Genomic DNA, 27,852 nt, shown 5'->3' with positions numbered 1-27,852 from the left:
ATGAATGAGTGAGTTGGTGGGCGAAGGAGAAATTCTGGCAATACAAGCCTACCGGGAAGTAATGGAGCATGATGCCGTTCAGGAGGGTGGAGATGGCGTAGAAGGCACCCGTCAGAATGCCTGCAAAACAACGAAGACGTGCGAGACAGTGCTGGGTAGGCCAGGCAGTACAGGAGGAACAGTGGAACGGCAACACAGAGATAGCAACACCACTTTGGGGGAACTGACACGGGCCTTCATTTACAGAGAAATAATGTTCAGGTTATATATATATACACTGGGCGATATATGTTTGATGGAAAACTCAATTTATTAACAGATATGAAGGAAAGATGAACTAAAACATTCGCAACCATATATCCCCACCATATCTTCAAAACCCCGCCCAAAACCATAGACCTCGCTCATTCACGGACACCGCCCAGACATAGAATCCCGCTCAGTACCGGCCCCAGCCCAGCATCCGGACCCAAACCAGCCACAAACTCCACTCAGTCACAGACCCCGCCCAGCCAGGGACAGCCCTTAGCCGCAGACCTCGCCCTAGCCGTAGACCCCACTCAGCCAAGGACACCGCCCAGCAACAGACCCGCCCAGCCAGGGACCGCCCTTAGCTTAGCCCCACTCAGCCAGACAGACAGCGGACCTGCCCTAGCCGTAGCCATAGACCCCACTCAGCCAAGGACACCGCCCAGCAACAGACCTCGCCCAGCCAGGGACCGCCCTTAGCCGCAGACCTGCCCCTAGCCATAGACCCACTCCAGCCAAGGACACCGCCCAGCAACAGACCCCGCCCAGCCAGGGACCGCCCTTAGCCAGCCAGGGACCTCTTAGCCCTAGCCCTAGCCATAGCCCCACTCAGCCAAGGACACCGCCCAGCAACAGACCCCCCCCAGCCAGGGACCGCCCTTAGCCGCAGACCTCGCCCTAGCCATAGACCCCACTCAGCCAAGGACACCGCCCAGCAACAGACCTCGCCCAGCCAGGGACCGCCCTTAGCCGCAGATCTCGCCCCTAGCCAGTAGACCCCCACTCAGCCAAGGACACCGCCCAGCAACAGACCCCGCCCAGCCAGGGACCGCCCTTAGCCGCAGACCTCGCCCTAGCCATAGACCCCACTCAGCCAAGGACACCGCCCAGCAACAGACCCCGCCCAGCCAGGGACCGCCCTTAGCCGCAGATCTCGCCCTAGCCATAGACCCCACTCAGCCAAGGACACCGCCCAGCAACAGACCCCGCCCAGCCAGGGACCGCCCTTAGCCGCAGATCTCGCCCTAGCCATAGACCCCACTCAGCCAAGGACACCGCCCAGCAACAGACTCCGCCTAGCCATAGATAGATCCCGCCCAGCCACGGAATCCGCCCGGCCATACTCCCCACTCAGACACACACCCCGCACAGCCACGGACCGCCTCAAGCCACATGCTCCTCTCAGCCAATGACACCGGAGAAGCCATTAGATCCCTGATGCAACAGTGACTCCCTTGCAGCAGACCTCTCCCAGAACAAGCCCTTATGCCTTGATTAGTCTGTGAAAGAGTCATATCTGGCTTGTTTACGGATAAGTGTTTGAAAAAACGCCTATACACGCCAGGGGCCTTCTCAACAGACATAAACGTCTATTTACCACCGTAATATAGATTATGGTGGGCCCCTATGTAGCATTACCATAGGATACAGCGAGCAGCATAAAGTTGACGTTGGTGATGAGCGTGTGGAGAGACTGCCTGTAGTTCTGGTTCCGGCTGGACTGACGAGCCAATAGCCTGGCCCTGCTGGGTGGGATTTGGGGTTCTGCTTGGTAACCTAGCAACACGCGAAATCGTAGTCAGCGAGTAGGTGTGATATGAACACTGAAACAAATTGCTGCAAATGATCCCACAATGCATTGTCACCAAATAATACGCTTGATTTGTTGTTGGAAGACGACGTCGTTTCTCGAAAATTTAAAATAGGAAATGAAAATCAGTAATAAGTACAAACACGATTTAGCAGCAAACATACACATGTGAATTTCACAAGCCCTTAGTGTATACGATATGTTTACATGAAAAGTAGAACCGGTGCAATGGGAAACTGTGGAAAGTCTACATCTGCTGCGTCAGGGAAAATTATATCATTCAGGGACTGAGGCAGATTAATGTAAAATAAAAATCAGTTGAACTGTACGGTGCTGTTCCCTTTTGAAATTCATGGAGGTGAGGTGAGGTGAAATTGGGTTTAACGTCGTACTTAGAGAATATTTCGCTCATATGACGACGTGCATGCGCGTGTATGTGTATGTGTATGTGCGGCTGCTTGTACTAGCCCAAACTGAAGCTGGTTTTATAGTGCTAGCCCACTGAGATACCATGCCGCAGTGAAGCATGAATACCCCACTCAGACACATTATACTGACTCCGAGCCGACCAGTCCTTGTTGTACCCATTAATGCCGAGCGCCAGGCAGGGACCTGACGCGGTCGGGGATCAAACCTGCGACTTCATGGAATGCCAGCCGGGCAGACGAATATTTGTTAATAACTAAAATCCTTTAAAATACTTTTTATACATTTCGAGTGAGTGAGTGAGTTCAGTTTTTAATGCCGCTTTTACAGTATATCAGTGCTTAATGGAAATAAGTGGTGAAGGGCTCACACGTTTACCACTTCAGTGAAACACACGTGCATTCGCGATGGTATGTTGCGGACATATTCAACACTAGCTGTGATGCAAGAAATGGCATTCCACTGTATAATCAGTTCATATTGTCATGGCAACATATATCTGTCGTATTAACATTATCGATTTCCTCGGAATTTCCAACTTTTAAATTCGTTACTCAAACGGTTTAATAGTATATTGATGACTGAAAGAATTACTGGGGTTCCGAGCGAGGTATGGCGACATGTGGAGTAATTCCATCACACTGACACGACAGGGGAACTAACATCTGTCTTTCTATAGGCAAGGAAAGTTCACGAAACGCCGTAAATCTAAAGCTGTTTCAGTAGCGCCATGATCCAGCTGTCAGGGGGTCGATACATATTTCGTTAACGTGATATCTGTGCTGGCTGGTTTCGCCACGCTAGTAAATGTTTAATGCATCCATCACCTTGACGTTTTAACTAAGCTAACTGACTGTCGATTTAGTAAATACTTCTGATTGGGCCACCTCATTAAAGGGGCACTAATCCAGAGCGATTGATGTTTCGCCAATCAAACAAGCAATCACCTAGCTGCTAGGTGGTCAGTGCCTGCTCCCTCGACCGTGACAGACACAGGAACTAGGCAACTGTCCACCTTTGCAGAATTTCTTCAACCTAAACAATGGGACAATAAGAACGGTGGATGCCCATCAAGTGCCGTTATTTGAAAATACATGTATCCCCGATAGTTGACTGATTAATCAACTTCTTTATTGCAACTGATGCAACGTGTCGGTGTAGATGCTAACGTTGCATCGATTGCAGTAAAGAAGTTGTCCAGCCATAAAAAATGTCTCTGTTCATCACTAGTTATAACGATTTATACATTTTTTTTAGCATTTTAGACTGAAAAAAGATACATAACATGGAACAGGTTTCTTTGTCAGCTGCAGATAAATGGTATATCGTTCCTTCATGTGGATATTGATGGATGCATTCCTCGAACAAGGTAATGGCCTGATATTATTGTTCTAACTTTAGTCGATTTTAATTTTAATATTTGTATTTTGGTTTTATTCATTTGTTGTAATCCAAAAGAATCATGCCACTTCATTTTTTTCGCCGTGAAGTTCGATGAGACAGACAACATACTCAAGGTCGCACTGAGGGCGTGTGTGTGAAATATGATGCACGTCGGCAATCTATAAAATGTCTAGATATTACAGTCACGTTATAAATTCACTAACAACATATGAAGTTCCGAAAATGCATACAAATATAAAAATAAATTACTTTTTTCAGTCCTAACATATTTTACAACTGGCAAATGAAGTTAAACTTCAAAATAGTTTCATTTGTTGTCATAATAATGAAGAGTGAGTGAGTGAGTTTAGTTTTACACCGTTTTTAGCAATATTCCAGCAATATAATGGCGGGGGACAACAAAAATTGGCTTCACTAATAATGAAGATGGAAATATGAATGAGTGAAAAAAGATTTCATCTTTGTTGATCAATGTCGGGATATCCACATCATACATATACTACCAATTGCGGTTGCGGCCGCCGCAGCAAAGATGGCAACCCAGTAAAGAAATCTGGGATATCATCCGGGTACTCGCGGTGGAGAAACAATAACATTAGCAACAACCAGTCACGGGGAATTGCTCCGAATCAATGTCCCTTTAAAAACACGAAGAGGGTATTTTTGCGTTTACATCATCGGAGGTAAACCCGGTGTTTTGGTGACAGTGTTTTGGCCCTTTTCACGACGGACATTGCCGTTTTCTTTTGGACATCGTCTACCGGTATAAGTCGTCACCTCTCGACTCTTTCCGTAACTTGCCTTCGTCTAGTTCGAAGTGATAGACTCTCGCATGCGGATTGTTTCATACTTTTGCCTTTCTGCGCATGCCTGATTTCACGGACTGTTTACAGAACAAAGCTGATCTAACGCATGTCATCTGCTGTCATATAGTCTAATATGCATTCTCATTAAATATCGCATTGATAACAGTAGTAACGACAGTCAGAACCTTTATCAAAGTGCGCGATTTGGGACGGCCAAGAAAAGCATAGACAATAGTTAGTCCGTTCACTGTCAAACACAACCAACATACATAGGCCATTAAACTGCAACTGAATAGCTTAAAACAACTTTCTTTGTAAGACGTACACTTTGGTCTAAAATTATTTTAATTGTTATATAAAACATTTTAATTTACATTCATAAAAGTCTACCTTTCTTAGCATGGCTAATAATTGATTATAACAATTTATTGATTGATAATTTAATACAATTTTAAGTAAATTATTACCAGAATCAATATCATACTTTATATTGTAATATCGGGGCGGTGGGGTAGCCAAGTGGTTAAAGCGTTCGCTTTTCACGCCAAAGACATGGATTCGATTCCCACATGGCAACAAGGTGTGAAACCCATTTCTGGTGTCCTCCGCCGTGATATTACTGTAATAATTTAAAAGCGGCGTAAAACTAAACTCAGACACTCACTTTAATTGTTATATCAAACATTTTAATTTACATTCATAAAAAGTCTACTTTCCTTAGCATTGCTAATAAGTGAATATAATGATTTATCGATTAATATTTGAATAAAACTTAGGATAAAAGCTGTTTAACAAACGATCATAGTTTCAAATCGCTATTATTGGTTTGTATTACAAGGGGGTAAGCGCAGTAGTTGGAACACTGAAACAAATGCACGTGCGGTACGTGATGAGCGTTAACTTGGACCAACCGTACTTGTTCTCGGTGTTTCATGTAATGTGCATACACCCTTCTAATACAAACCAATAATAACGATTTGAAACTATGATCGTTTGTTAAACAACTTTTATCCTAAGTTTAATAATATTCTGATATTTAAATGTTCAGTTGGCAAGGTAAAATTATGAGGATTCGCAATGTTAATTTCATTTTATTCGATTTACTTTCTTGTTTAAAGAGAAATTCATCGGTACGTTTTCACTGCAAACAGACTATAAAGGTTGTGTTCACGAGCCTTACAATCCTAACAAACAGCATGTCCAATAATCAACCAGATCACCTATCAAAATAACCAAAAGTAGAACGTCAAAACGTCATGTCAATACGTCACGTCAAAACGTCATGTAAAAACACCACGTCAAAAGTCAAGTGAAAACGTCACGTCAAAACGCCATGTCAAAACGTCAAGTAACAGTGTCACGTCAAAGTCATGTGAAACGTCACGCCAAAACGTCAAAAGTCATGTGAAAACGTCCGTCAAAACGTTACGTCAAAACGTCAGGTCAAAACATCATGTCAAAACATGTCAAAACGTCACGTTAAAACGTCATGTAAAAACGTCACGTCGAAACGTCATGTCAAAACGTCACATCAAACGTGTCGTGTGAAAAGGTCACGTCAAACGTCATGTCAAAACGTCACATCAAAGTCACGTGAAAAGGTCACATCATAACGTCATGTAAAAACGTCACGTCAAAAGCCATGTGAAAGGTCACGTCAAACGTCATGTCAAAACATCACATCAAAAGTCATGTGAAAGGTCACGTCAAACGTCATGTCAAAACGTCACATCAAAAGTCATGTGGAAAGGTCACGTCAAACGTCATGTAAAAGCGTCACGTCAAAACGTCACGTCAAAAGTCATGTGAAAACGTCACGCCAAAACGCCAAGGGAGGGTTGTTCACACTTTATTCTCGAGTTCCTGTAAAGTTATAGATTTGCACTAAAAATTAGATATTTTGGATGCTACACTTTTCTGTCGTTTTTTCTAGCAATCCTTTGTATGGATATAAATGACTTTTCCGTGTCCGAAACACTGTAGTTAATGCCATCTTCTCAACCACATGCAAGCTACATCCAATAGCCGTACAGAATGGGTTCGTAGGCTGACTTGATTATTTACAGACCACCGCCATTAGGCTGGAATACTGTGATTGCGGCGTTACACAACAAACAAACAAACAAACAAACAAATCGTAGACTGAGCAAAATAATTCCGCCTTTTCACATTTATCTTTAGTGTCACTATTGTGAAAAAGTATTAAATAGAGTATACATTTTAAAAAACCAATAACACATTACGCACTTATATTCAAACCTGTTTCATCCGGTATGTTGCTGATGCAACTGAGATAATTAGTTTCTAGAATAAAAATTGTTGTATAAATTATACGTCTGAATACTTCTTGCACACACAATTGTACAGCCAATGCTCATGTGTATGAATAATTGTTTGATATGGTGATGTGAACACAAAACAAGATGAGACGCTGTCACTGAAATACTTTAGGGCAATATTTTATTATCGGCAACCGATGTTTGTTAGGGGTATTTGAAAACCGCTGGTCTCGTTTCACAAAGCGATCATAGCTCAACAAAAACCTAAATGTTAAGCATAATATTTTGTCTTGTTTGTTGTTTAACGCCACACTCAGCAATATTCCAGCTATATGGCGGCGGTCTGTACATAATCGAGTCTGGACTAGACAATCCAGTGATCAACATCATGAGCATCGATCTACGCAATTGCGATAAGATGACGTGTGTCAATCAAGTCCGTGAGCCTGACCACCCGATCCCGTTAGTCGCCTCTTACGACAAGCATGGGTTGCTGAAGATCAGGGTGCCGTTCCACTAACCGATCTTAACTAAGATCAATCTTAGCAAGTTACGCCAATTTTACAATCGTCTTAGCTAAAAGTTACACCCGTTCCACTAACCGATCTTAGGCCGATCGTAGCCGGTCCCGATCTTACGATCCGATCCAAGCTTAGATCGAGACTCTTTCGTGCGAGAATGCGAGGCACGAGTTATCTCCCTTTGCATAGTCTAGCAAATGATGGAAGTAGTTTACGAACCAACTGAGTGAGTGAGTGAGTTTAGATTTACGCTGCCCTCAGCAATAGTCCAGCTATATGGCGGCGGTCTGTAAATAATCTAGCTAAGATGCATAGCGTTCACTAGCATGAGCGTTCATGTTAGTGAACGCTATGTATCTTAGCTATAAATAATCGAGTCTAAACCAGACAATCCAGTGATCAACAGCAAGCGCATCGATCTGCGCAGTTGGGAACCGATGACATGTGTCAAGCAAGTCAGCGAGCCTGACCACCCGATCCCGTTAGTGGCCTCTTACGACAGGCATGGGTTATTGAAGTTCAATATTCTAACCCGGGCCTTCATGGGTATTTTTCCAACCATGTGTAAACGTGGAGAAAAAAACCTAGAGCAAAATATTAGGGTAGTGAGCACCTTGGTTTCAGGTGCAAGTGCGTGAGAACGCTGGGTATCAAGCATAATATAATAATAATAAATGCATATTTATAGTGCGCCTATTCCTCATCCTTGGGCATGCTCAAAGCGCTGTGTACAGATAATTTACACGAGAGTATTTACAGCCGAGATTATAAGTAATATACTGAGAACAGGTTTTAAGTCTGGACTTTAAAAAATGTCAATTGTGTCAAAGCTTTTAATATGTGCCTGAACCTTGTCAATCAGAATAAACAAGGCGTGAAGAGGCTATATATAACGTATGTAGAATCTGTCAGTGGTCTTGAATAACACGCGGCCTGTCTTTAGAATCCCACACCAAATATGCGCAGTGAAATCAAACATATTTGTATCTTTTTGCTTCAGAACATTGTTCACTTCACGGCTGTCCCTATTCTTAACCATGACATTGCAATATTGTTGTACAAATGTGTTACACCGACTCGCTCAGTTGTGTTCCCATGACGACAGTGGTCAGACTGGCCTGACATCTGTAAGGCTTCAGTGCAGTGTTTGTTTACATCACAGAAATATACAAATTCATTTCATGGGGGACTTTAGGGGACGCTTACGGTGAAATGCTCGCTCTTATTTTTCACAAAGAATAGGAAAGTCACCATTTTGGTTTCTCTACGATTGATTTTAGCTATCCTAAGTTGGTCATGAGCAACTTAGACTTTGAATCTTAACTTTACGATTGACTTAGGTAAGATTGGTTAGTGGAACGGTATGCCGATCGTAACGTCACGCTAAGATTGGGATTTTAGGGGTTTACGATTGGCATAGGGCTAAGATCGGTTAGTGGAACGGCACCCAGTTCTAATCCGGATCTTCACGGGTTAAGCATAGGAGTTATATTCTCAGCATTATGATCCCTTTGTGAAGCCGGTCACATGTAAATTGGCCTATAGTAAGGACGGTTAAATATAAGTTTGTGGTGTCAAACTGAGCCTTATATGTTTTATTGCCTTTTGTATATGATTTCCTGCAAATATCTTACCTATATGTGATCGCATTCACTGGTATGTGGATCATATGTGATCCCTTTCATAGGTTTCGTTTGGCTGTGTGATGGTACTATTTGTCTGGCATGAAAACACTGACGTTAAATGAAATATTTGTTTACCTGTGATAGTTGTTAAGCCACACAGTGCGTGTGTATGACAGTTTGACATGCTTGCAGTTGTGTCAGTACATGTGGGTCAACCTGCCATCGCAAAGTAAACAAGCTGTCCGACCTATAGCCTATTCTCACCAAACTTAGTCCCGTAAATCGTCAAATTCTCCTTCCCTCCCACTCTCCCTTCCATCTCTCTCCCCTAAATCTGTCTCCATTATAAAGGCGAATTATGCTCACCTACAAGCATGAGGAGAAAGATGACGGTGGTGACTGTCGCTGTGCCGTAGTTCATGACGGTGAGCCCAGCGCCGATGTCTGTGATGTTGGGGGAGTTGTCCACAAGTATGGGAGGGATGAGAAAGCCCACTGCCACGCCTATCTGAGGAGGGGAAGAAAAACAGAAACTGGTCAACTTCTATACAATGTCTTCCAAGTCCTGGGGTTTAGGTGAGGTTAGTTCGACCCACCCCTCACCCCTAAAACCCAACAACCCGCGGATGCTGCTATAAGACCAAGGAGCTGGTATCTAACCTTATGGCCCTTGAGTAGAGATTTGATTCCTACCAACCGACTGTTTAATCCAGTAGTTTGAACATCGACAATACACAATATACGCCATAAACGTCACACACACCATCACCACCACCAAGAACCACAACAAAACCGAAACCCCCTACTTCCTTCACTTAGTAAACATCATGAGCATACATACTACAAACAGTATCATACTACTCACACAACCAGAGAGAGAGAGAGAGAGAGAGAGAGAGAGAGAGAGAGAGAGAGAGAGAGAGAGAGAGAGAGAGAGAGAGAGAGAGAGAGAGAGAGAGAGAGAGAGAGAGAGAGAGAGTGATATGTTCAATATTATTTGTAGCGGCACGCCATTTTTACAGCGCTTCAGAGTTGTATCCCTTGGCTGGCTTGTTTATATTGTTGACTTTCGGATTTCGTCATGCCGTGGAGTATCCGTGAGTTTTCCATAACGTTCTGAGAGAATAATGATGGAGCCTAGCTTTGCTAGAATGCTCGAGAACTGTGTAGGAGCTATAATAGGCTGCTTGTTGTGTTGTGCGACGGGACTTTCACATGACTGGATTTATACACATCTGTCATCCATCATCAAGTTGTTCAACGTTTCAAGACTGACCGTGCTTGTCTATTCAACCGCTGTTATTGTAAACAACCTTCAATCAGTATATCTGTTCTCACTGTGAATGTCAAAACCTGGTGAGTTAATATCTTATATTTGTGTGTGTGTGTGTGTGTGAGAGAGAGAGAGAGAGAGAGAGAGAGAGAGAGAGAGAGAGAGAGAGAGAGAGAGAGAGAGAGAGAGAGAGAGAGAGAGAGAGAGAGAGAGAGAGAGAGAGAGAGAGAGGTAGAGAGTATCATACTATTCAAACACAAAACCACAGAGGGGGAGAGAGAGAGAGCGAGCGAGGGAGAGTCAAACTATTCACTCACATAACCACAGAGAGAGAGAGGTAGGGTGAGGTGAAATTGGGTTTAACGTCGTGCTTGAGAATATTTCGCTCATATGACGACGTGCATGCGTGTGTATGTGTATGTGCGGCTGCTTGTACTAGGCCAGACTGAAGCTGGTTTTATAGTGATAGCCCACTGAGATACCATGCCGCAGTGAAGCATGAATTTAACGAGAGAGTATCATACTTTTCACTCACAAAACCACAGAGAGAGAGAGAAGCTACGTGAAGATCATTATTTACATTCATAGTTTTAATGCCTTGCCTTTTTTTTGTTGTTGACACAACTAAAAAATAATCTGAGATCGTGACGAAGCCTTCATGAGGCTGACATTGCTATACGTTGACTTAACTCGTTCTAACACGTACCAACCAAATCCATTCACGCCAAGACAATACATCAACAATAAGTGTAATACGTGTAATTTAGCATATATACTATAACGTATACTGTTCATTCATACTTCAGGTGCCCGATCATAGGAGTCGGGTACTGTTCATAAAAATGCGACATTTTCGTCCAAATGTTTGTTGCAAGTTTTTTTTATGACTTTCTTTGTTTCTAATTAATAATGAATAATACCTAAATATATGGTTGAAGGATCGTGGGTTATAAGATTCTGATATCTACATTTTAGCGAGTTTCAGTGCTGATTGGTCGACTGAAGCCATATCATGTCACAGTGCTTCACCACTGACAAACATACGATTTGAGGACATCCATTGTTCAGGACTTATAAGACTGATTACATGACGTCATCTGAACAATAGGCTGCCTTGAGTGAGGTTTCTCTGTTGGGTTGACATTTCCTTATGTTTTCTTCATTTTCTCTCTTAAAATGTACCTTGTGAATACATTTTGGTCCCTCGGCAATGGCTCGGACACCAGTCTTTCACTAGGGACAGATGGCCCTGAAGAATTTCTCTATATTTGTCACTGGCGACGTTTAAAAAAATGAATGATCTGACATACATACACGGTGAAAGGCCATAGGTTAATCCAACGACATAAATATATCAGTAGCAGACGACACGCTGTGAAGGGCAAGGTCACAGATTAGATTCAAGATGTACTGACTGCCTGTCTATGGCTCTAGGTTAACTACATACATCTTCAGTGAATGTTTTACAGAAGCGTCTCGGCATACGTTTTGTGACAAATGTATAAGGCCCATGCCCAGGTGATACGTTTGTTGCTTATCCCATGCATCTACTTTTTATCAAATGTCGGTAAATACAAAACGGTAACGCCCGAGGATAACCATTCTCAATCCAGCTTTCTCCGTTTAGTGCGGAAGATACATTAATATATAATTATATAAACCTGCATATTTTATACTTTCGTTAATACTGTAACATGAAAAGTTAAAAAAGAAACACATATGACGCACTATATCATCACTGATGTTTAACATTGCCTTTTCGAAATACTGAAAAATCGAATTTGTTAATTTTAGAATAACATGTGCAAGGTATCAATGCACGTCCCATTTGAAAGGATGTTGAGATATTATTGTGTGAACATCAGACATAATTTCAGATGATTGTTTCCTGGTTGAAAGGTTCATTTTGCCCTTAACGTTAATGGATATAGGGTGTCGTTGTACAAAGCATCTTAACGCTAAGGTGATCATAACTCCCCAACCTTAGCACAGACAGTACAACGGTACCCTGGCGTACAGGCTCAGACGGAGTGAACCATCAAATATAACGTCTACCGTCAAACAAAGGTTAAAAGAGAATCCGAACCCACGATCTTCAAATCCTGGACTAGCAAAGCGGCGCGACTCTGCACAGCAAATTCCCGTTGCAACTTAGCATCTCTTGACTTCTGGAAGAACCCAACTGATGTGAATTATTTAATATGGATAGAAAACCTTACCGGATGGCGGAACATGGAGTTACCTGATTTCCAAAGACGCCCAGAGAAGTTGCAGTAGATACTTGGTCAGGTCCGAACCAGACAGCCGCCAACCGGGGTGGAATACTGACCACAAACACTTCAGCCAGACCACACAGAACCTGACCCGTCATCAACACCGGGAACCGCTCCGGCCCCAGCGCTCCCACCTTCAACCACGCCCCCATTGTGTTCAGGAAGCTCCCAACGATGTTGTTGACGCGCAACCCTTTGCTGTTGAGGAGCATCATGGCGGGGATGATTGTGGGGACGTAGACCAACATGTAGACGAGAGAGAGCCAGTCTACGGCAGTTTCCTGTTGTAGGGAGTCGCCGGGGAGGCTGCTGTTGTAGTAGCGGACGACGATGTTGGCGATGATGTTCAGGTGGATCCACTGGTAGGCGGATGTTACGGAGAAGGAGCAGAACAAAGTTAGCATCAGCCAGCGTCTCAGGTACACTTTCGTGGATTCGTCAGCTTGGATGAGGAGACCGGACTTTTCGGCCTTCTCGGGCACTTCCTTGGCGTGCAATGCATCCCCCTCACCTTAAAAACGAGATGGGTTTGGAACACTTAATGCAGGAACACGTAAATTCAAACTCAGTTAACAAATATCATGTAATATGATATAGATTCGAAGTCTCGAAAAAGACACTGTACATTTGGCCATCATGGGAGCTCCAAAAACGGAAAAGTTGACATATGCTTAATACAATGGGCAAACATGAAGACAAGTCATCAATATCCCCCGCAATGGTAAAATACGCTTCATGAATATGTCAACTAGTTATGACTAATGTTACATTGTTCTTCACATTGATCTAACAAAACATATATATGTAAACTATTCATGTACTAGCATGCTTGTATGAACACCACACTGCCTGAGTGCTTCCACGGTTTGATGTACCTCAGTAAGATTCATACTGGAAATAGTGGTACTGTGGATGTTTGTCATTTGGTTCTTGAATACCCACAAAGTAGAAGAAGAGTATTGAATCACTATCACCAATTTCAGTCAAAGTAAAACCTGTTGCCATGGAAATGCAAACATTATTTTATTCAGAACACCAAAACTATTAAAAGTGACCAGTTCACCACCAGACCTATCTATGTGACAAATGTTGTGAAGAAACATTGTAGGTTTTTTAAGTTCTTCTCCGGAAAAGAGCACCAACACCAATATCAGTCGAAGTCAAACTTGTTGCCATGCAAATGCAAAACATAATTTATTCAGAATCCAAAACTACATAGAGGCACCTGTTCATTACCAGACCTAACTATGCGCCAAGTGTGGTAAGAAACATTTACGGTTTCCAAAATTCCTGCACCGGAAAAGAACACTACCAAAAATTTCTGTCGAAGTCAAAGTTATTGCCATGGAAATACATACACAAAAATATTCAGAATCCAAAACTACCAAAAGGCACCAGTTCACCACCAGTCTTATATAAGTGCCAAGTTTGGTTAAGAAATATTGAACGGTTTTAAAGTTCTGCTCCGGAAAAGACAAATTTGCACGGACGCACGGAGTCCAATACAATACAACCACTCAGAGTTAAATACGCGACAGCATATCTTTAGATCCTCGGATTTGGCTATTGAAGCATATACAAGTGTGTAGAACCTGCATAAAGAAAGTGGGTGGTGCTTGATTTATGCTGATGTGTTTACTTCGCTATAACCGTAGTTCGTTATACACATTTCAGCTGGAACATATAGGAAGTAACCGGGACTAGGAGGGTGAAGTGATACCACTCTCTCTTGACTCTCTCTATTTACGTCCATTACTTATACGTTCTGGACCATTTCATTGACATGTCCTTTGTAACACTGTGGACTTTGCTCATAGTTGACTCTTCGTCTGTCCATTGTGGAACCTGAAGCTCACTTGTCACTGGAATGTCAAGACCATGCCCCCAGCCCAAGTTCGGTTAAAACGAGAAGAGCACCCCTTTCCCCCAGAATAAAAAAAATAAATAAAACTAAATAAAAATAAATTAATATAAAAAATAAAAAATATGTAAACAATAAAATAAATAAAATTCATCAAATGATATCACAATAACATTAAAAGCCAATACAGATATATGGCCCCTGGTCACACACGAGTCCAAAAGAGGGACAGGTCAGCCAGAGTTGGTAAGCCAGAAGGGCCATCTTAAACACATTAGGAAACGCCTTCAGGTTGAGTTGGAAATCCGTTCACTTCGAGTTCGTATTTGTTTATTATTTTGTATTAAACGTTCCGGAATAGTGAAGGAGATTTTGTCCTTGTTCTTGGATTTTATATGTTGAACGAGAATGTGTCAAGGTAGATTAGTTCGAGTTGTGTCTCTTCTACCATGACATCTTTGTGTTATATTTATTGCATACCATTTTCTTGACACAGACTGTTTGCAATACGGAAACTCAGCCAGGAAATGTTTTGATGACATTTTAATTGTTATGCTAAAAACGTTTTTTTTCAAGTGCATGAAATGGTTTCCCGACAATACAGTCCGGATAATTATGGGATGTTTGGACTAATTTATCATATATACGATATGATATGGCTCAGAAAACAAACTTAATGAGTCGTGAAACCGCAGGCATATTATGTAAGCGTGTCTGGAAACTGGGACGCCATTGTGATAGTTAAACCTCAGAGTTATTGCAAGGTAGCGAGGCCATCGTGAAATCCCAGATTCGTTCTTATGAATGTTTGTGGGCGTCAGCTGACTAGCATTGTAGTGAGAGAATGGGCTGTTCCCTATTTTATTCCGTATTTTGTGTGTTTATGATTAAACGGGAAGGTGTGGACTTCTTAGCATATTCTATCTTCAGACTTGACTTCGTTATGTTTGCTTTGCGTTTATTGGGCGTTTATCAAAGTAAAAATCGGTGTGCATAGTTTTGAGGGTAAATACATACATAAAATAATGTTGTCATTGACTTCCGTTTTTAAATAGCATTTTTATGACGAAATAATATGATACCGTTTAAAAATCAGTGTGCATTGACATATTATTATTAAAATATTATTCGATTGTCTTGTATCGTAAATATCATTTCTGGAAATATATATTGTATTTTGCGAGCCTGTGATATTGAGCATTCGGAAACAACCTTGACTAACAATTTTTCTTACCGTACAGCACCTTATAATACTTATAACCGTAATTGCACTGTGTTTTGCTGAATTGTCCAGCTATCCACACAGTTCCAGAAGCCATGTTTGTTTCTTGTTTTGGCGAAACGGTGGATACCCTCTATCTAAGCTTATTAGAAGCATCATTAGTGACTTGAGCTTGACAGTATTGGCTACTGGGCGACGTCAATTCCATACGTATCGGATCCTGGTACCAAGTTTATCGGTTCTTCGCGGGAATACCGGAAGCCTCTCATTGTTAAAAAGCACGTTTTTACATTTGATCATTGTCATCTGTGATTGCCCTTTGGCTGGGTTGTGATGATTAGGTTGAGCTGGTGCCAGTGTTGTACCTGGGTATCTCCAGGGCATGTTCTGTTGAGGTTTAATCCTGAAGAAGGAATCAGTGTCTGGTGTCTGCTCAGCTCCCGTCTTCATTCAGCATACCAGTAAAGTTTTGACATTAGAGCCTGAGGTCGCCAAGCGATGACGTTCTGGAGCTGGGGCACCTTTCACAGAGCACTAAGGTGATCGTAAGTCAATAAGGTAACTTTAGTACAATGTTAAAGAATGGGAGGTAAGGTCAACCTTAGTAAAGGTTGCTTCGTGAAAGGAGCCTCTGGTCCCAGAGCCCCGTCCTTCCTCTCATGTGTGGAGGACTCTGAGGAGTCAGCAAGTCTCTCCGTTTCAACCTTTATTAGCTCTGTTATTCCCAGTTCTTGACAGCAAAGCCGACGGTTGTCTTTCTGGTTTGATCAGCTCCTTTTAGTAGTCCCTCTCACAGAGTAACAATGGTCCGATTCATGTGACAAAGAGACTTGCAGTTAAAGAGCTGTCTCGTTTATCTTATCTAGTTCAGAGTTACTTCACGCGGGTCAGGCTTTGGTCCTAAGCCTGTCACCCAGACCAGGATCCCAACGACCATCAAAAACAGCCCCTAGAGCCAAGAACAAGGTTTATCACCAGTAGAGTCCTGCTTCCAGGAATGCGTCGTCACTGTAGTCGACACCGGAGTTACCCATACGAGATTGTTGATTGATTGATTGTTGTATAACGCCGCCCTCTGTAATAATCCAGCTATACAGCAGCAGCAGCAGAATCGATCTACACATTTGGGATACGGTGACAACCAAGTCAGTTAATAAACTTTCAGGACAAAAGGTGGGGTGCGCACCCCTGCACACACACATACACACGCACACACGCACGCGCGCGCACACACACACACACCGCCTGTGAATTGTACAAAAATTGCTTTCGTTAGATATATTCGACATATTCAGCTTTGTTATGTGATCTCATTCACTGGTTGGTCACGTTGAAATCTCATAACGTGCTAAGCTCTATTTTACTTAAAAATCATATTATATGTTTAGAAACTAAAATCATGAGGATATTTCACAACAGAGACATAGATGAGCTATGTGACGCACGTGACGACATCCGAACCACGTATGGACCCGTCTGGGCGACAAACTCACAGCTGTTACCCCTGACAATCAGTTTCCTCTGGCTATCCACAAAAAGAGATTACAGTACGACCATAGTACATTACATTTACATTAGTCATACTGAAAAACAACGATTGCAGCAAACAGCTGCGTCATTATCACAGTTTCCCTTACAAAAACAAGCTACAAGTGTATAAATTAATCAAGCACACCGATGCGACATTTGGGACATTTTTTGTATTCTACCAAAGCGCGACAATGCTACAGGTTTCTAGGTCAAAGTATGTCACATTGTGCACTGTCAACCCATTAAAAATATGTTGAAATAACTTAAAATGCTTGAGATTCCACATAACGACTAATGTCCAAATGACAGCTACACACACTGTGACTAGATAGTACACACACTATGACAACTACACACACTATGACAGCTACACACATTATGACAGCTACACACTGTGACAGCTACACACTATGACAGCTACACACACTATGACAGCTACACACTGTGACTGCTACACACTATGACAGCTACACACACTATGACTGCTACACACTGTGACTGCTACACACTATGACTGCTACACACACTATGACTGCTGTGACTGCTACACACTATGACTACACACACTGCTACACTGCTACACACTATGACAGCTACACACTATGACTGTGACTGCTACACACACTATGACAGCTGCTAAATTGGCACACACTGTGACTGCTACTACACACACTGACAGCTACACACACTATGACAGCTAACACACATGACTGCTGTGACTGCTACACACTGTGACTGCTACACACACTGTGACAGCTACACACACAGCTACACACACTATGACTGCTACACACTATGACAGCTACACACACTGACAGACTGCTATATGATGACAGCTACACACACTGTGACTGCTACACACACTGTGACAGCTACACACACTATGACAGCTACAAACACTATGACAGGTACACACATTATGATAGCTACACACACTGTGACAGCTACACACACTATGACAGCTACAAACACTATGACAGGTACACACATTATGATAGCTACACACACTGTGACAGGTACAAACACTATGACTGCTACACACACTATGACTGCTACACACACTGTGACAGCTACACACACTATGACAGCTACACACACTATGACTGCTACACACACTGTGACAGCTACACACACTGTGACAGGTACAAACACTGTGACTGCTACACACACTGTGACAGCTACACACACTATGACTGCTACACACACTGTGACAGCTACACACACTGTGACAGCTACACACACTATGACTGCTACACACACTATGACTGCTACACACACTGTGACAGCTACACACACTATGACTGCTACACACACTGTGACAGCTACACACACTATGACAGGTACAAACACTATGACTGCTACACACACTGTGACAGCTACACACACTGTGACAGGTACAAACACTGTGACTGCTACACACACTGTGACAGCTACACACACTGTGACAGCTACACACACTGTGACAGGTACAAACACTGTGACAGGTACAAACACTATGACAGCTACACACATTATGATAGCTACACACACTGTGACAGCTACAAACACTATGACAGCTACACACATTATGATAGCTACACACACTGTGACAGGTACAAACACTATGACTGCTACACACACTGTGACAGCTACACACACTGTGACAGCTACACACACTGTGACAGGTACAAACACTATGACAGCTACACACACTGTGACAGCTACACACACAATGCGATTGTCCAGACTCCATGGATGTTGTTTGAAACAGACTGTAGCCTGGTCGATTACCTTTCTACTACTGACTCCGATGACCTACATATATACATCATCCTAAGGTTACTGATACAATGGCACGCGTTGTTTAGCTAATAGAGTATAATCAGAGAGGACAAAACACAAGCTATTTTCGGAATCTGTCACTGTCCGCATCTGACCGAATCACTACCTACCGTCAACCCCTGTCATCTGACTGAATGGCAGTACCGTACGTTTGCATGTGTGTGTATGGGTATGTGTGTGTGTGCGTGCGCGTGCGTGCGCGCGCGTATGTGTGTGCGCTTTTATGAGTGCATGCATGTGTATGTATAACTAATGGGTTTGAAGCTATGTGGTAGTTATAGCGTGGAACAGCAGTTGCCGCATCAATTTTTATTTTGACCTAGACAGGTCCATATGATTGGGTAAAGATATTTACAGACAGACAGACAGACAGACATGTTTCTCCTGATTGCATCAAAATGTTATCAGTTCGTGACACTCAGAAATGAACGGCAAGTGAGATGCACGTGCATTAGTGACGTCAGACACATGTGATTACTGCGGATTGACAAAGTGAGAGAAAATGAAAGTCTATAATTTACAAAGTCTATGATTTTTTCAAGGATGAAAATGACCGGGGGTGACCCTAGTATGCAATTACTAAGTACATACAGCGCACTGCCTGTGCAGCTGGGGTACGTGTCATCTCTCCAGCTCAAAAGTTTGTTGAGAACCCGTTAACGCACGTGCATCTCGCTTTTCGCGCTGTTCCTTTAGGTGCCAATGCGCCTTTGTAACAAACTAGGAAAACGCACAAATAAATGATGACAGTTTCTGAAACAACTTTTTTATTTTGTGACACAAATTATGCAATTTTTTTCTAGAGTTGGTCTGTTAAACGGTTTTTTGCAGTCCGCGTTGGTTTGATTCTTTTATGTCTATTTGTTTTTGTGTTAGATTGCAATTCATCGGTATCATTTTGTCTCAAACGGACTGTAACAAAAAATAGCATATCTAGGAGACAAGGAATGGCAAGAATGTATGGAGAAATCGGATTTATATCTGATTATGCCAGGCTATATCTGACTATATCATGCTTCACGTACATTGACAGAGCTACAGATAACTTTTTAAGTCATTGAGTGATGTACTCGCTTGTGTTCATTTCAATTGGGTATCCTAATTTGCCTTTGAGCAACCAAATAAATTGTACCCACCAGACTCAAACTCATTTGGGGATTTTGCTGTTTTCTATTAATTGTAAAAATGTAATAAAGTTTAAATGTTGGTTTACGTGCCTACGTGTTATTTGCTCTGTAATATGAAAAACCATAAGAAAGACTGCAAGTTGCCAAGTACATGTGCTGAAAAAGAACCTCTCAATATACCTCAGTTATTTTATCTATCCTCAGTAACACCCAAGCTAAGATTTGACAGTTTTGTGTGTACGCATGTAAGATCAAATATATTGAGCATTTACAAAAATTCAAGCGTACTTGTACGCAACAGACATAATAGGAATTCGGTTTTCACATAAATATATGCGTAATTTACGCAGATCTATACGCAGCTTATCTGTACCTCCGGTGAAGGGTGTTGTTAACAAGGGTGGGGTGGTAGGGATGGGTGTCCACAGAGGATGGTCAGGGTGGGTGGGTGAAGGGTGCTGTTACCAAGGGTGGGGTGGTAGGGATGGGTGTCCACAGAGGATGGTAAGGGTTGGAGGGTGAAGGGTGTTGCTAGCAAGGGTGGGGTGGTAGGGATGGGTGTCCACAGAGGATGGTCAGGGTGGGTGGGTGAAGGGTGCTGTTACCAAGGGTGGGGTGGTAGGGATGGGTGTCCACAGAGGATGGTCAGGGTGGGTGGGTGAAGGGTGTTGTTACCAAGGGTGGGGTGGTAGGGATGGGTGTCAACAGAGGATGGTCAGGGTGGGTGGGTGAAGGGTGCTGTTACCAAAGGGTGGGGTGGTAGGGATGGGTGTCAACAGATGATGGTCAGGGTGGGTGGGTGAAGGGTGCTGTTAGCAAGGGTGGGGTGGTAGGGATGGGTGTCCACAGAGGATGGTCAGGGTGGGTGGGTGAAGGGTGTTGATAACAAGGGTGGGGTGGTAGGGATGGGTGTCAACAGAGGGTGGTCAGGGTTGGTGGGTGAAGGGTGTTGTTAACAAGGGTGGGGTGGTAGGGATGGGCATCAACAGAGGGTGGTCAGGGTTGGTGGGTGAAGGTGTTGTTAACAAAGGTGGGGTGGGGGCGTCCACGGAGGATGGTCAGGAGTGGGTTGGTGAAGGGTCCCACGGTGGGGTGGTAGGGATGGGTGTCCACAGAGGATGGTCAGGGTGGGTGGGTGAAGGGTGCTGTTACCAAGGGGTGGGGTGGTAGGGATGGGTGTCAACAGAGGATGGTCAGGGTGGGTGGGTGAAGGGTGCTGTTAGCAAGGGTGGGGTGGTAGGGATGGGTGTCAACAGAGGATGGTCAGGGATGGGTGGGTGAAGGGCACAGAGGATGGTCAGGGTGGATGGGTGAAGAAGTGTTGTTAACAAGGGTGGGGTGGGTGAAGGGGTGGTGAAGGGTGTTGTTAACAAGGGTGGGGTGTGGTAGGGATGGGTGTCAACAGAGGGGATGGTCAGGGGTTGGTGGGTGAAGGGTGCTGTTACCAAGGGTGGGGTGGTAGGATGGTGTCCACAGAGGGGTCAGGTAGGGATGGGTGTTGCTACAGTGAGGAGGTGTTGCTAGCAAGGGTGGGGTGGTAGGGATGGTGTCAACAGAGGATGGTCAGGGTGGGTGGGTGAAGGGTTGTTGTTACCAAGGGTGGGGGTGGTAGGGATGGTTGTTTATACAGAGAATGGTCAGGGTGGGTAGGTAAAGGTTGTTGTTAACAAGGGTGGGGTGGTAGGGATGGGTGTTCACAGAGGATGGTCAGGGTTGGTGGGTGAAGGGTGTTGTTAACAAGGGTGGGGTGGTAGGGATGGGTGTCCACAGAGGATGGTCAGGGTTGGTGGGTGAAGGGTGTTGTTACCAAGGGTGGGGTGGTAGGGATGGGTGTCCACAGAGGATGTCAACAGAGCTTGGTGCGTGAAGGGGTGTTGTTAGCAAGGGTGGGGTCGTAGGGATGGGTGTCAACAGAGAGTGATCAAGGTTGATGGGTGAAGGGTGTTGTCAACAAGGGTGGTGGGGAGTGGTGTTTACAGAGAGCAGTCCGGGTTGGTGGGTGAAGGTTGTCGCTAACAAGGGTGGGATGGTGGGGATGGTTGTTTATACAGAGAGTGGTCAGGGTTGGTGGGTGAAGGTTGTTGTTAGCAAGGGTAGTAGGAATGGGTGTTCACAGAGAATGGTCAGGGTTGGTGGGTGAAGGTTGTTGTTAGCAAGGGTAGTAGGAATGGGTGTTCACAGAGAATGGTCAGGGTTGGTGGGTGAAGGTTGTTGTTAACAAGGGTAGTAGGAATGGGTAGGTCAGGGTTGGTGGGTGAAGGTTGTTGTTAGCAAGGAGGAATGGGTGTTCACAGAGAATGGTCAGGGTTGGTGGGTGAAGGTTGTTGTTAACAAGGGTAGTGGGGTGGTAGGAGATGGGTGTCCACAGAGGGTAGTAGGATGGTCAGGTTGGGTGGGTGGGTGTCAAGGGTGTTGGTCAGGGTGGTGAAGGTTGTTGTTAACAAGGTTGGGGGTGGTAGGGATGGGTGTCCAACAGAGGATGGTCAGGGTTGGTGGGTGAAGGTTGTTGTTAACAAGGGTGGGGTGGTAGGGATGGGTGTCAACAGAGGATGGTCAGGGTTGGTGGGTGAAGGTTGTTGTTAACAAGGGTGGGGTGGTAGGGATGGGTGTCAACAGAGGATGGTCAGGGTGGGTGGGTGAAGGGTGTTGTTAGCAAGAGTGGGGTGGTAGGGATGGGTGTCCACAGAAGATGGTCAGGGTCGGTGGGTGAAGGGTGTTGTTAACATGGGTGGGGTGGTAGGGATGGGTGTTTACAGAGAGTGGTCAGGGTTGGTGGGTGAAGGTTGTTGTTAACAAGGGTGGGGTGGTGGGGATCGCTGTTTTCTGAGTGTGAAGCGCAGCTGAGTATGATGTGTTGTTTACAAGAGGAGGTTGAAATGACGATGATCTTCGGATGGTTATTGTGATGCTGTGAATCATTATGGCATGATGGATGCACGCAAAGTTGGTTGTAGACAAAATAGTTCAGTTTGGCTAACAACATACAACTTTGCTGTGGGTATATACAGCTGCATTAATGTTGTATTGCTGAAGCGTAAACATAAATGAAGTGTGATATTGTTGGAGTATAACAACCGTGGATACTACCTGCTTGGCGAGAGTTTATATACGTGAGACGCTATGTCCCAGATTGTCTTGAGCGAAACATTACAGTCTCACTCCAAACGTACCCCCATAGCTGTGATTCAAGGCAGTGGAGCTGCCATTGGTATTCAACCTTCACAACACGCTGTGTATATTGTATGACCTACGTGCGAAGCCTGGTATTAAGGGCCCTAAAATGGGTCACAGACTCAAAAAGTACTCACGTTTTGCAAAGTGCTACAAGGGGGTGTTCTCTCGGTTCAATTTTGGAGTGACGTAATATATCTGCCAATATCGATCGATCTTGTCTGGGTCTGGCCACAACCTAAACAAACCTCTGAACTACAAAAAATACCGACCTCCTTAATTACTCCAACTAATCCCATGGTTCTAAAATACCCTGCACAACTCTGCACCCGGAACTGATGCCACATACCCGTGTCTTCAGTGCCTTAACCCTAACGGTAAACAAGCATGCTAGTGATCTAACTGTACTCCGGCACATACAGTCCAGAGTCGCTGACTGTCAGAATGTAGACAGAATACAGAAATACTCACTCATGTTGGCTGCTCGGTCCTCGTAGACCTCCCGACAGCTGTGACCGTCTCAGCGATCCGAAATTGAGTATGCTGTAAAATCCACAATCATAGGTACAGAAATACATGCGGCTTCGGTCAGGGAGCGGTCCTTGTTTGGGAATTCACGATAGCACATGGAACTGAAGAGAAATGTGAAGCGTGCATATACTTGACTACACAACTACAGGACTATGAAACGTCGGTTATATAAACCTAACCAGTATGATGACGTCACGTTATTGTCAATTCTGTTGATTAGGAAGGAATTCATAGGCCAATCTGAACGTGCAACTATTGGTTACCCAAAGCTACGGGGAAACCAAAACAGGTACATGTACCTTTAACTGCTACACACACGGACTGTGACTGACACACACTATCACAGCTACAAACAATACCACAGCTACATACATTATGACTGCTACACAGAATATGACTGCTACACACACTATGACTTCTAAACACACTATGACTGCTACACACACTGTGACTCCTACACACACTATGACTGCTACACACACTATGACAGCTACACACACAATGACTGCTACACACACTATGACTGCTACACACACTATGACTGCAAAACACTATGACTGCTAAACACACTATGACAGGTACACACACTATGACTGCTACACACAGTGTGACTGGTACACACACTATGACAGCTACACACAATGACTGCTACACACACTGTGACAGCCACACACACAATGACGGCTACACACTGTGACAGCTACACACATAACGACTGCTACACACACTATGACTGCTACACACAGTGTGACTGTTACACACACTATGACTGCAACCACACTGTGACAGTTACACACACTGTAACTGCTACACACACTACGACTGCTACACACACAATGAATACCACACACACTAGATGACTGTTACACACACTGTGATAGCTGCACACAGTAGATGACTGCTATACACACTATGACTGTCACACACACTGTGACTTCTACACACACTATGACTGCTACACATACTACGACTGCTACACACACTAGATGACTGCTATACACACTATGACTGTCACACACACTGTAACTTCTACGCACACTATGCCTGTTACACACAATGACAGCTACACACACTACGACTGCTACACACACAATGACTACCACACGCACTAGATGACTGCTATACACACTATGACTGCCACACACACTGTAACTGCTACACACACTACGACTGCTACACACACAATGACAGCTACGCACACTATGACTGCAACACATACTATGGTTGCCATAGACACTATCTCCATCCTAACCAACAGTATGATGGTCTAGATCTTATAGCTCTCCATCATAACCACCAGTGTGATGGTCTAGATCTTATCGCTCTCCATCCTAACCTCCAGTATGATGGTCTAGATCTTATAGCTCTCCATCATAACCACCAGTATGAAGGTCTAGATCTTATAGCTCTCCATCATAAGCACCAGTATGATGGTCTAGATCTTATAGCTCTCCATCCAAACCTCCGGTATGACGGTCTAGATCTTATAGACCTCCATCCTAACCACCAGTATGATGGTCCAGATCTTATAGCTCTCCATCCTAACCACCAGTATGATGGTCTAGATCTTATAGCTCTCCATCCTAAGAACCAGTATGATGGTCTAGATCTTTTAGCTCTCCATCCTAACCACCAGTATGATGGTCTAGATCTTATAGCTCTCCATCCTAACCTCCAGTATGATGGTCTAGATCTTATAGCTCTCCATCCTAACCTCCAGTATGATGGTCTAGATCTTATAGCTCTCCATCCTAACCACTAGTATGATGGCCTAGATCTTTTAGCTCTCCATCCTAACCTCCAGTATGATGGTCTAGATCTTGTAGCTCTCCATCCTAAGCACCAGTATGATGGTCTAGATCTTGTAGCTCTCTATCCTAACCACATAAGCACCAGTATGATGGTCTAGATCTTGTAAGTCTCCATCCTAACCACCTAACCACCAGTATGATGGTCTAGATCTTATAGCTCTCCATCCTAACCTCCAGTATGATGGTCTAGATCTTGTAGCTCTCCATCCTAACCACCAGTGTAATGGTCTAGATCGTGTAGCTCTCCACCTAACCACCAGTATGATGGTCTAGATCTTTTAGCTCTCCATCCTAACCTCCAGTATGATGGTCTAGATCTTGTAGCTCTCCATCCTAACCACCTAAGCACCAGTATGATGGTCTAGATCTTGTAGCTCTCCATCCTAACCACCAGTATGATGGTCTAGATCTTATAGCTCTCCATCCTAACCTCCAGTATGATGGTCTAGATCTTGTAGCTCTCCACCTAAGCACCAGTATGACGGTCTAGATCTTATAGACCTCCATCCTAACCACCTAGCCACCAGTATGATGGTCCAGATCTTATAGCTCTCCATCCTAACCACCAGTATGACGGTCTAGATCTTAAAGCTCTCCATCCTAACCACCACTGTGCGAGCACGTGCCTATGCGTTAAGGATCGTCATCTTCATCATCATCAGCCTAGGTACGGTGGCTACCTTCACAAGCGATACATCAACCATGGTTGATGCAAGTTGTGTGTTTTTGTTCTCCTGCCTCCATAGCTTCATATAACAGTATTGATCTGGTTGGTGGTTTGTATGACAATGTTGCATGTATTACTGTGTGACTGCTGTAGGCAGATTCATAATGCTGCAGTCTGTCTCCGTGGCTTAATGAACTACATCACTACATGCAATACGTGTTCACAGCCTCAGAGATGGGGTAGCCTAGTGTTTAAACCGTTCCCTCGTCACGCCGAAGACCCGGGTTCGATTCCCAACATGGGTACAATGTGTGAAGCCCATTTCTGGTGATCCCCGCTTCGATATAGCTGAAATATTGGTAAAAGCGGCGTAAAACCATACTCTCACTCACTCGTAGATTAATGTGCTATCAACGGCCTTGCTATACGTTTTTTACCAGACTGGAAAACCTTAAATTTTCATGTCGCCAGGATGTATGTCCACAACGATCTCCAACGCCATGTTAATCGAAACAGTTTTGTGTTGATGATCATAGAACAGTCGCGCAAATGCAATTGCTGATGAGTTGATATTCATCCTCGTGAAAAACATTTCAACCTCGTGAATCGATAGACATAATGATTGCATAAACACGAAAGCCTGTTGATGCTGGAAACATCGTTGAAATTCACTCTTTTACTCTAAGTTAAAGTAGCGATGCTTCTCTGAAGAGCTGCTGTGCGTCTGAAGAACGATTTTATAGCCGCATCACCTATCTCAAACCATTTGGATCGTATCGTTAACGGGCGTATTACCAACCACCTTCAGTAGGTCTGAAGTATCATAAAATAGAGTGACTGAGTGAGTTTAGTTTTACGCCGCACACAGCAATATTCCAGCTATATGACGGCGGTCTGTAAATAATCGAGTCTGGATCAGACAATCCAGTGATCAACATCATGAACATCGATCTACGCAACTGCGATACTATGACGTGTGTCAACCAAGCCAGCGAGCCTGACCAGTCGATCAGTCGCCTTTTACGACAAACATGGGTTTCTGAACATTCATTCTAACCCGGACCTTCACGGGTCCATAAAATAGAAGTTCAGCTAGAGTTAAAAATATATGTGCCCAAAAAATCTGTTGGTCAATTTCTGAATTAAATAATAATGCTAATTACAATGGAAGAGTTGGATGTTTACAACATCTTGTATATGTATTTTATCTGTATCAGAGAGCCATGACAGTAAACACAGGATTCGGTTACAGGCGGTTACAAGCCTTTTAGAATGGCATGTTGTAATTTCATAGTTCATGAACTATAGAGTAGCGTTGTAAATGCAATCAATTTCGAATTTCAAAATGTATTCAGAGGTAATGTTTTTTGTCTCATTTGATGAAATAGGTAAACCGAACGTTTGTAACATGACGCGCTGTGAGACGAAGGCTGCTCACTTGGTTGTTCCATTCTGATGTTGGAAGGTTGGGATGTAAATTATTATTCTTGGTTTGTCAGAACAATTCCCGTGCTCAAGTTGTAAATGTCTAAGAAATCCACATAAACCCGTGAAGATCCGGGCTAGAATTGATCTTCATTAACCCATGCTTGTCGTAAGAGGCGACTAACGGGCGGTCAGACTCGCTGACTTGGTTGACACGTGTCATTGTATCCTAACTGCGT

The 27,852-nt window shown here is 43.8% G+C and overlaps 1 protein-coding gene across 1 annotated transcript in view; it reads right to left on the bottom strand.

Moving 5' to 3' along the window:
• LOC124290566 (feline leukemia virus subgroup C receptor-related protein 1-like) overlaps positions 1–23,821 on the bottom strand; it is a 35,293-nt gene extending 11,472 nt beyond the window's left edge. Inside the window, exons 1-5 of the mRNA XM_046727312.1 lie at positions 23,651–23,821; positions 12,417–12,958; positions 9,268–9,409; positions 1,669–1,806; positions 53–120 (exon numbers count right to left, since the gene is read on the bottom strand). Of these exons, the coding sequence (XP_046583268.1) occupies positions 53–120; positions 1,669–1,806; positions 9,268–9,409; positions 12,417–12,958; positions 23,651–23,654 (894 nt within the window). The 5' untranslated portion in view covers positions 23,655–23,821. The remainder of the gene's footprint in view (positions 1–52; positions 121–1,668; positions 1,807–9,267; positions 9,410–12,416; positions 12,959–23,650) is intronic.
• Between the last annotated feature and the right edge of the window lie 4,031 nt (positions 23,822–27,852).

Source organism: Haliotis rubra, unplaced genomic scaffold (assembly GCF_003918875.1).
Source record: "Haliotis rubra isolate DU_JTF1 unplaced genomic scaffold, ASM391887v1 Scf47, whole genome shotgun sequence".
Classification (NCBI taxonomy): Eukaryota; Metazoa; Mollusca; class Gastropoda; order Lepetellida; family Haliotidae; genus Haliotis; species Haliotis rubra.
Note: the sequence above shows the minus strand (reverse complement) of the source record. Positions and strands in the feature narration are given on the sequence as shown.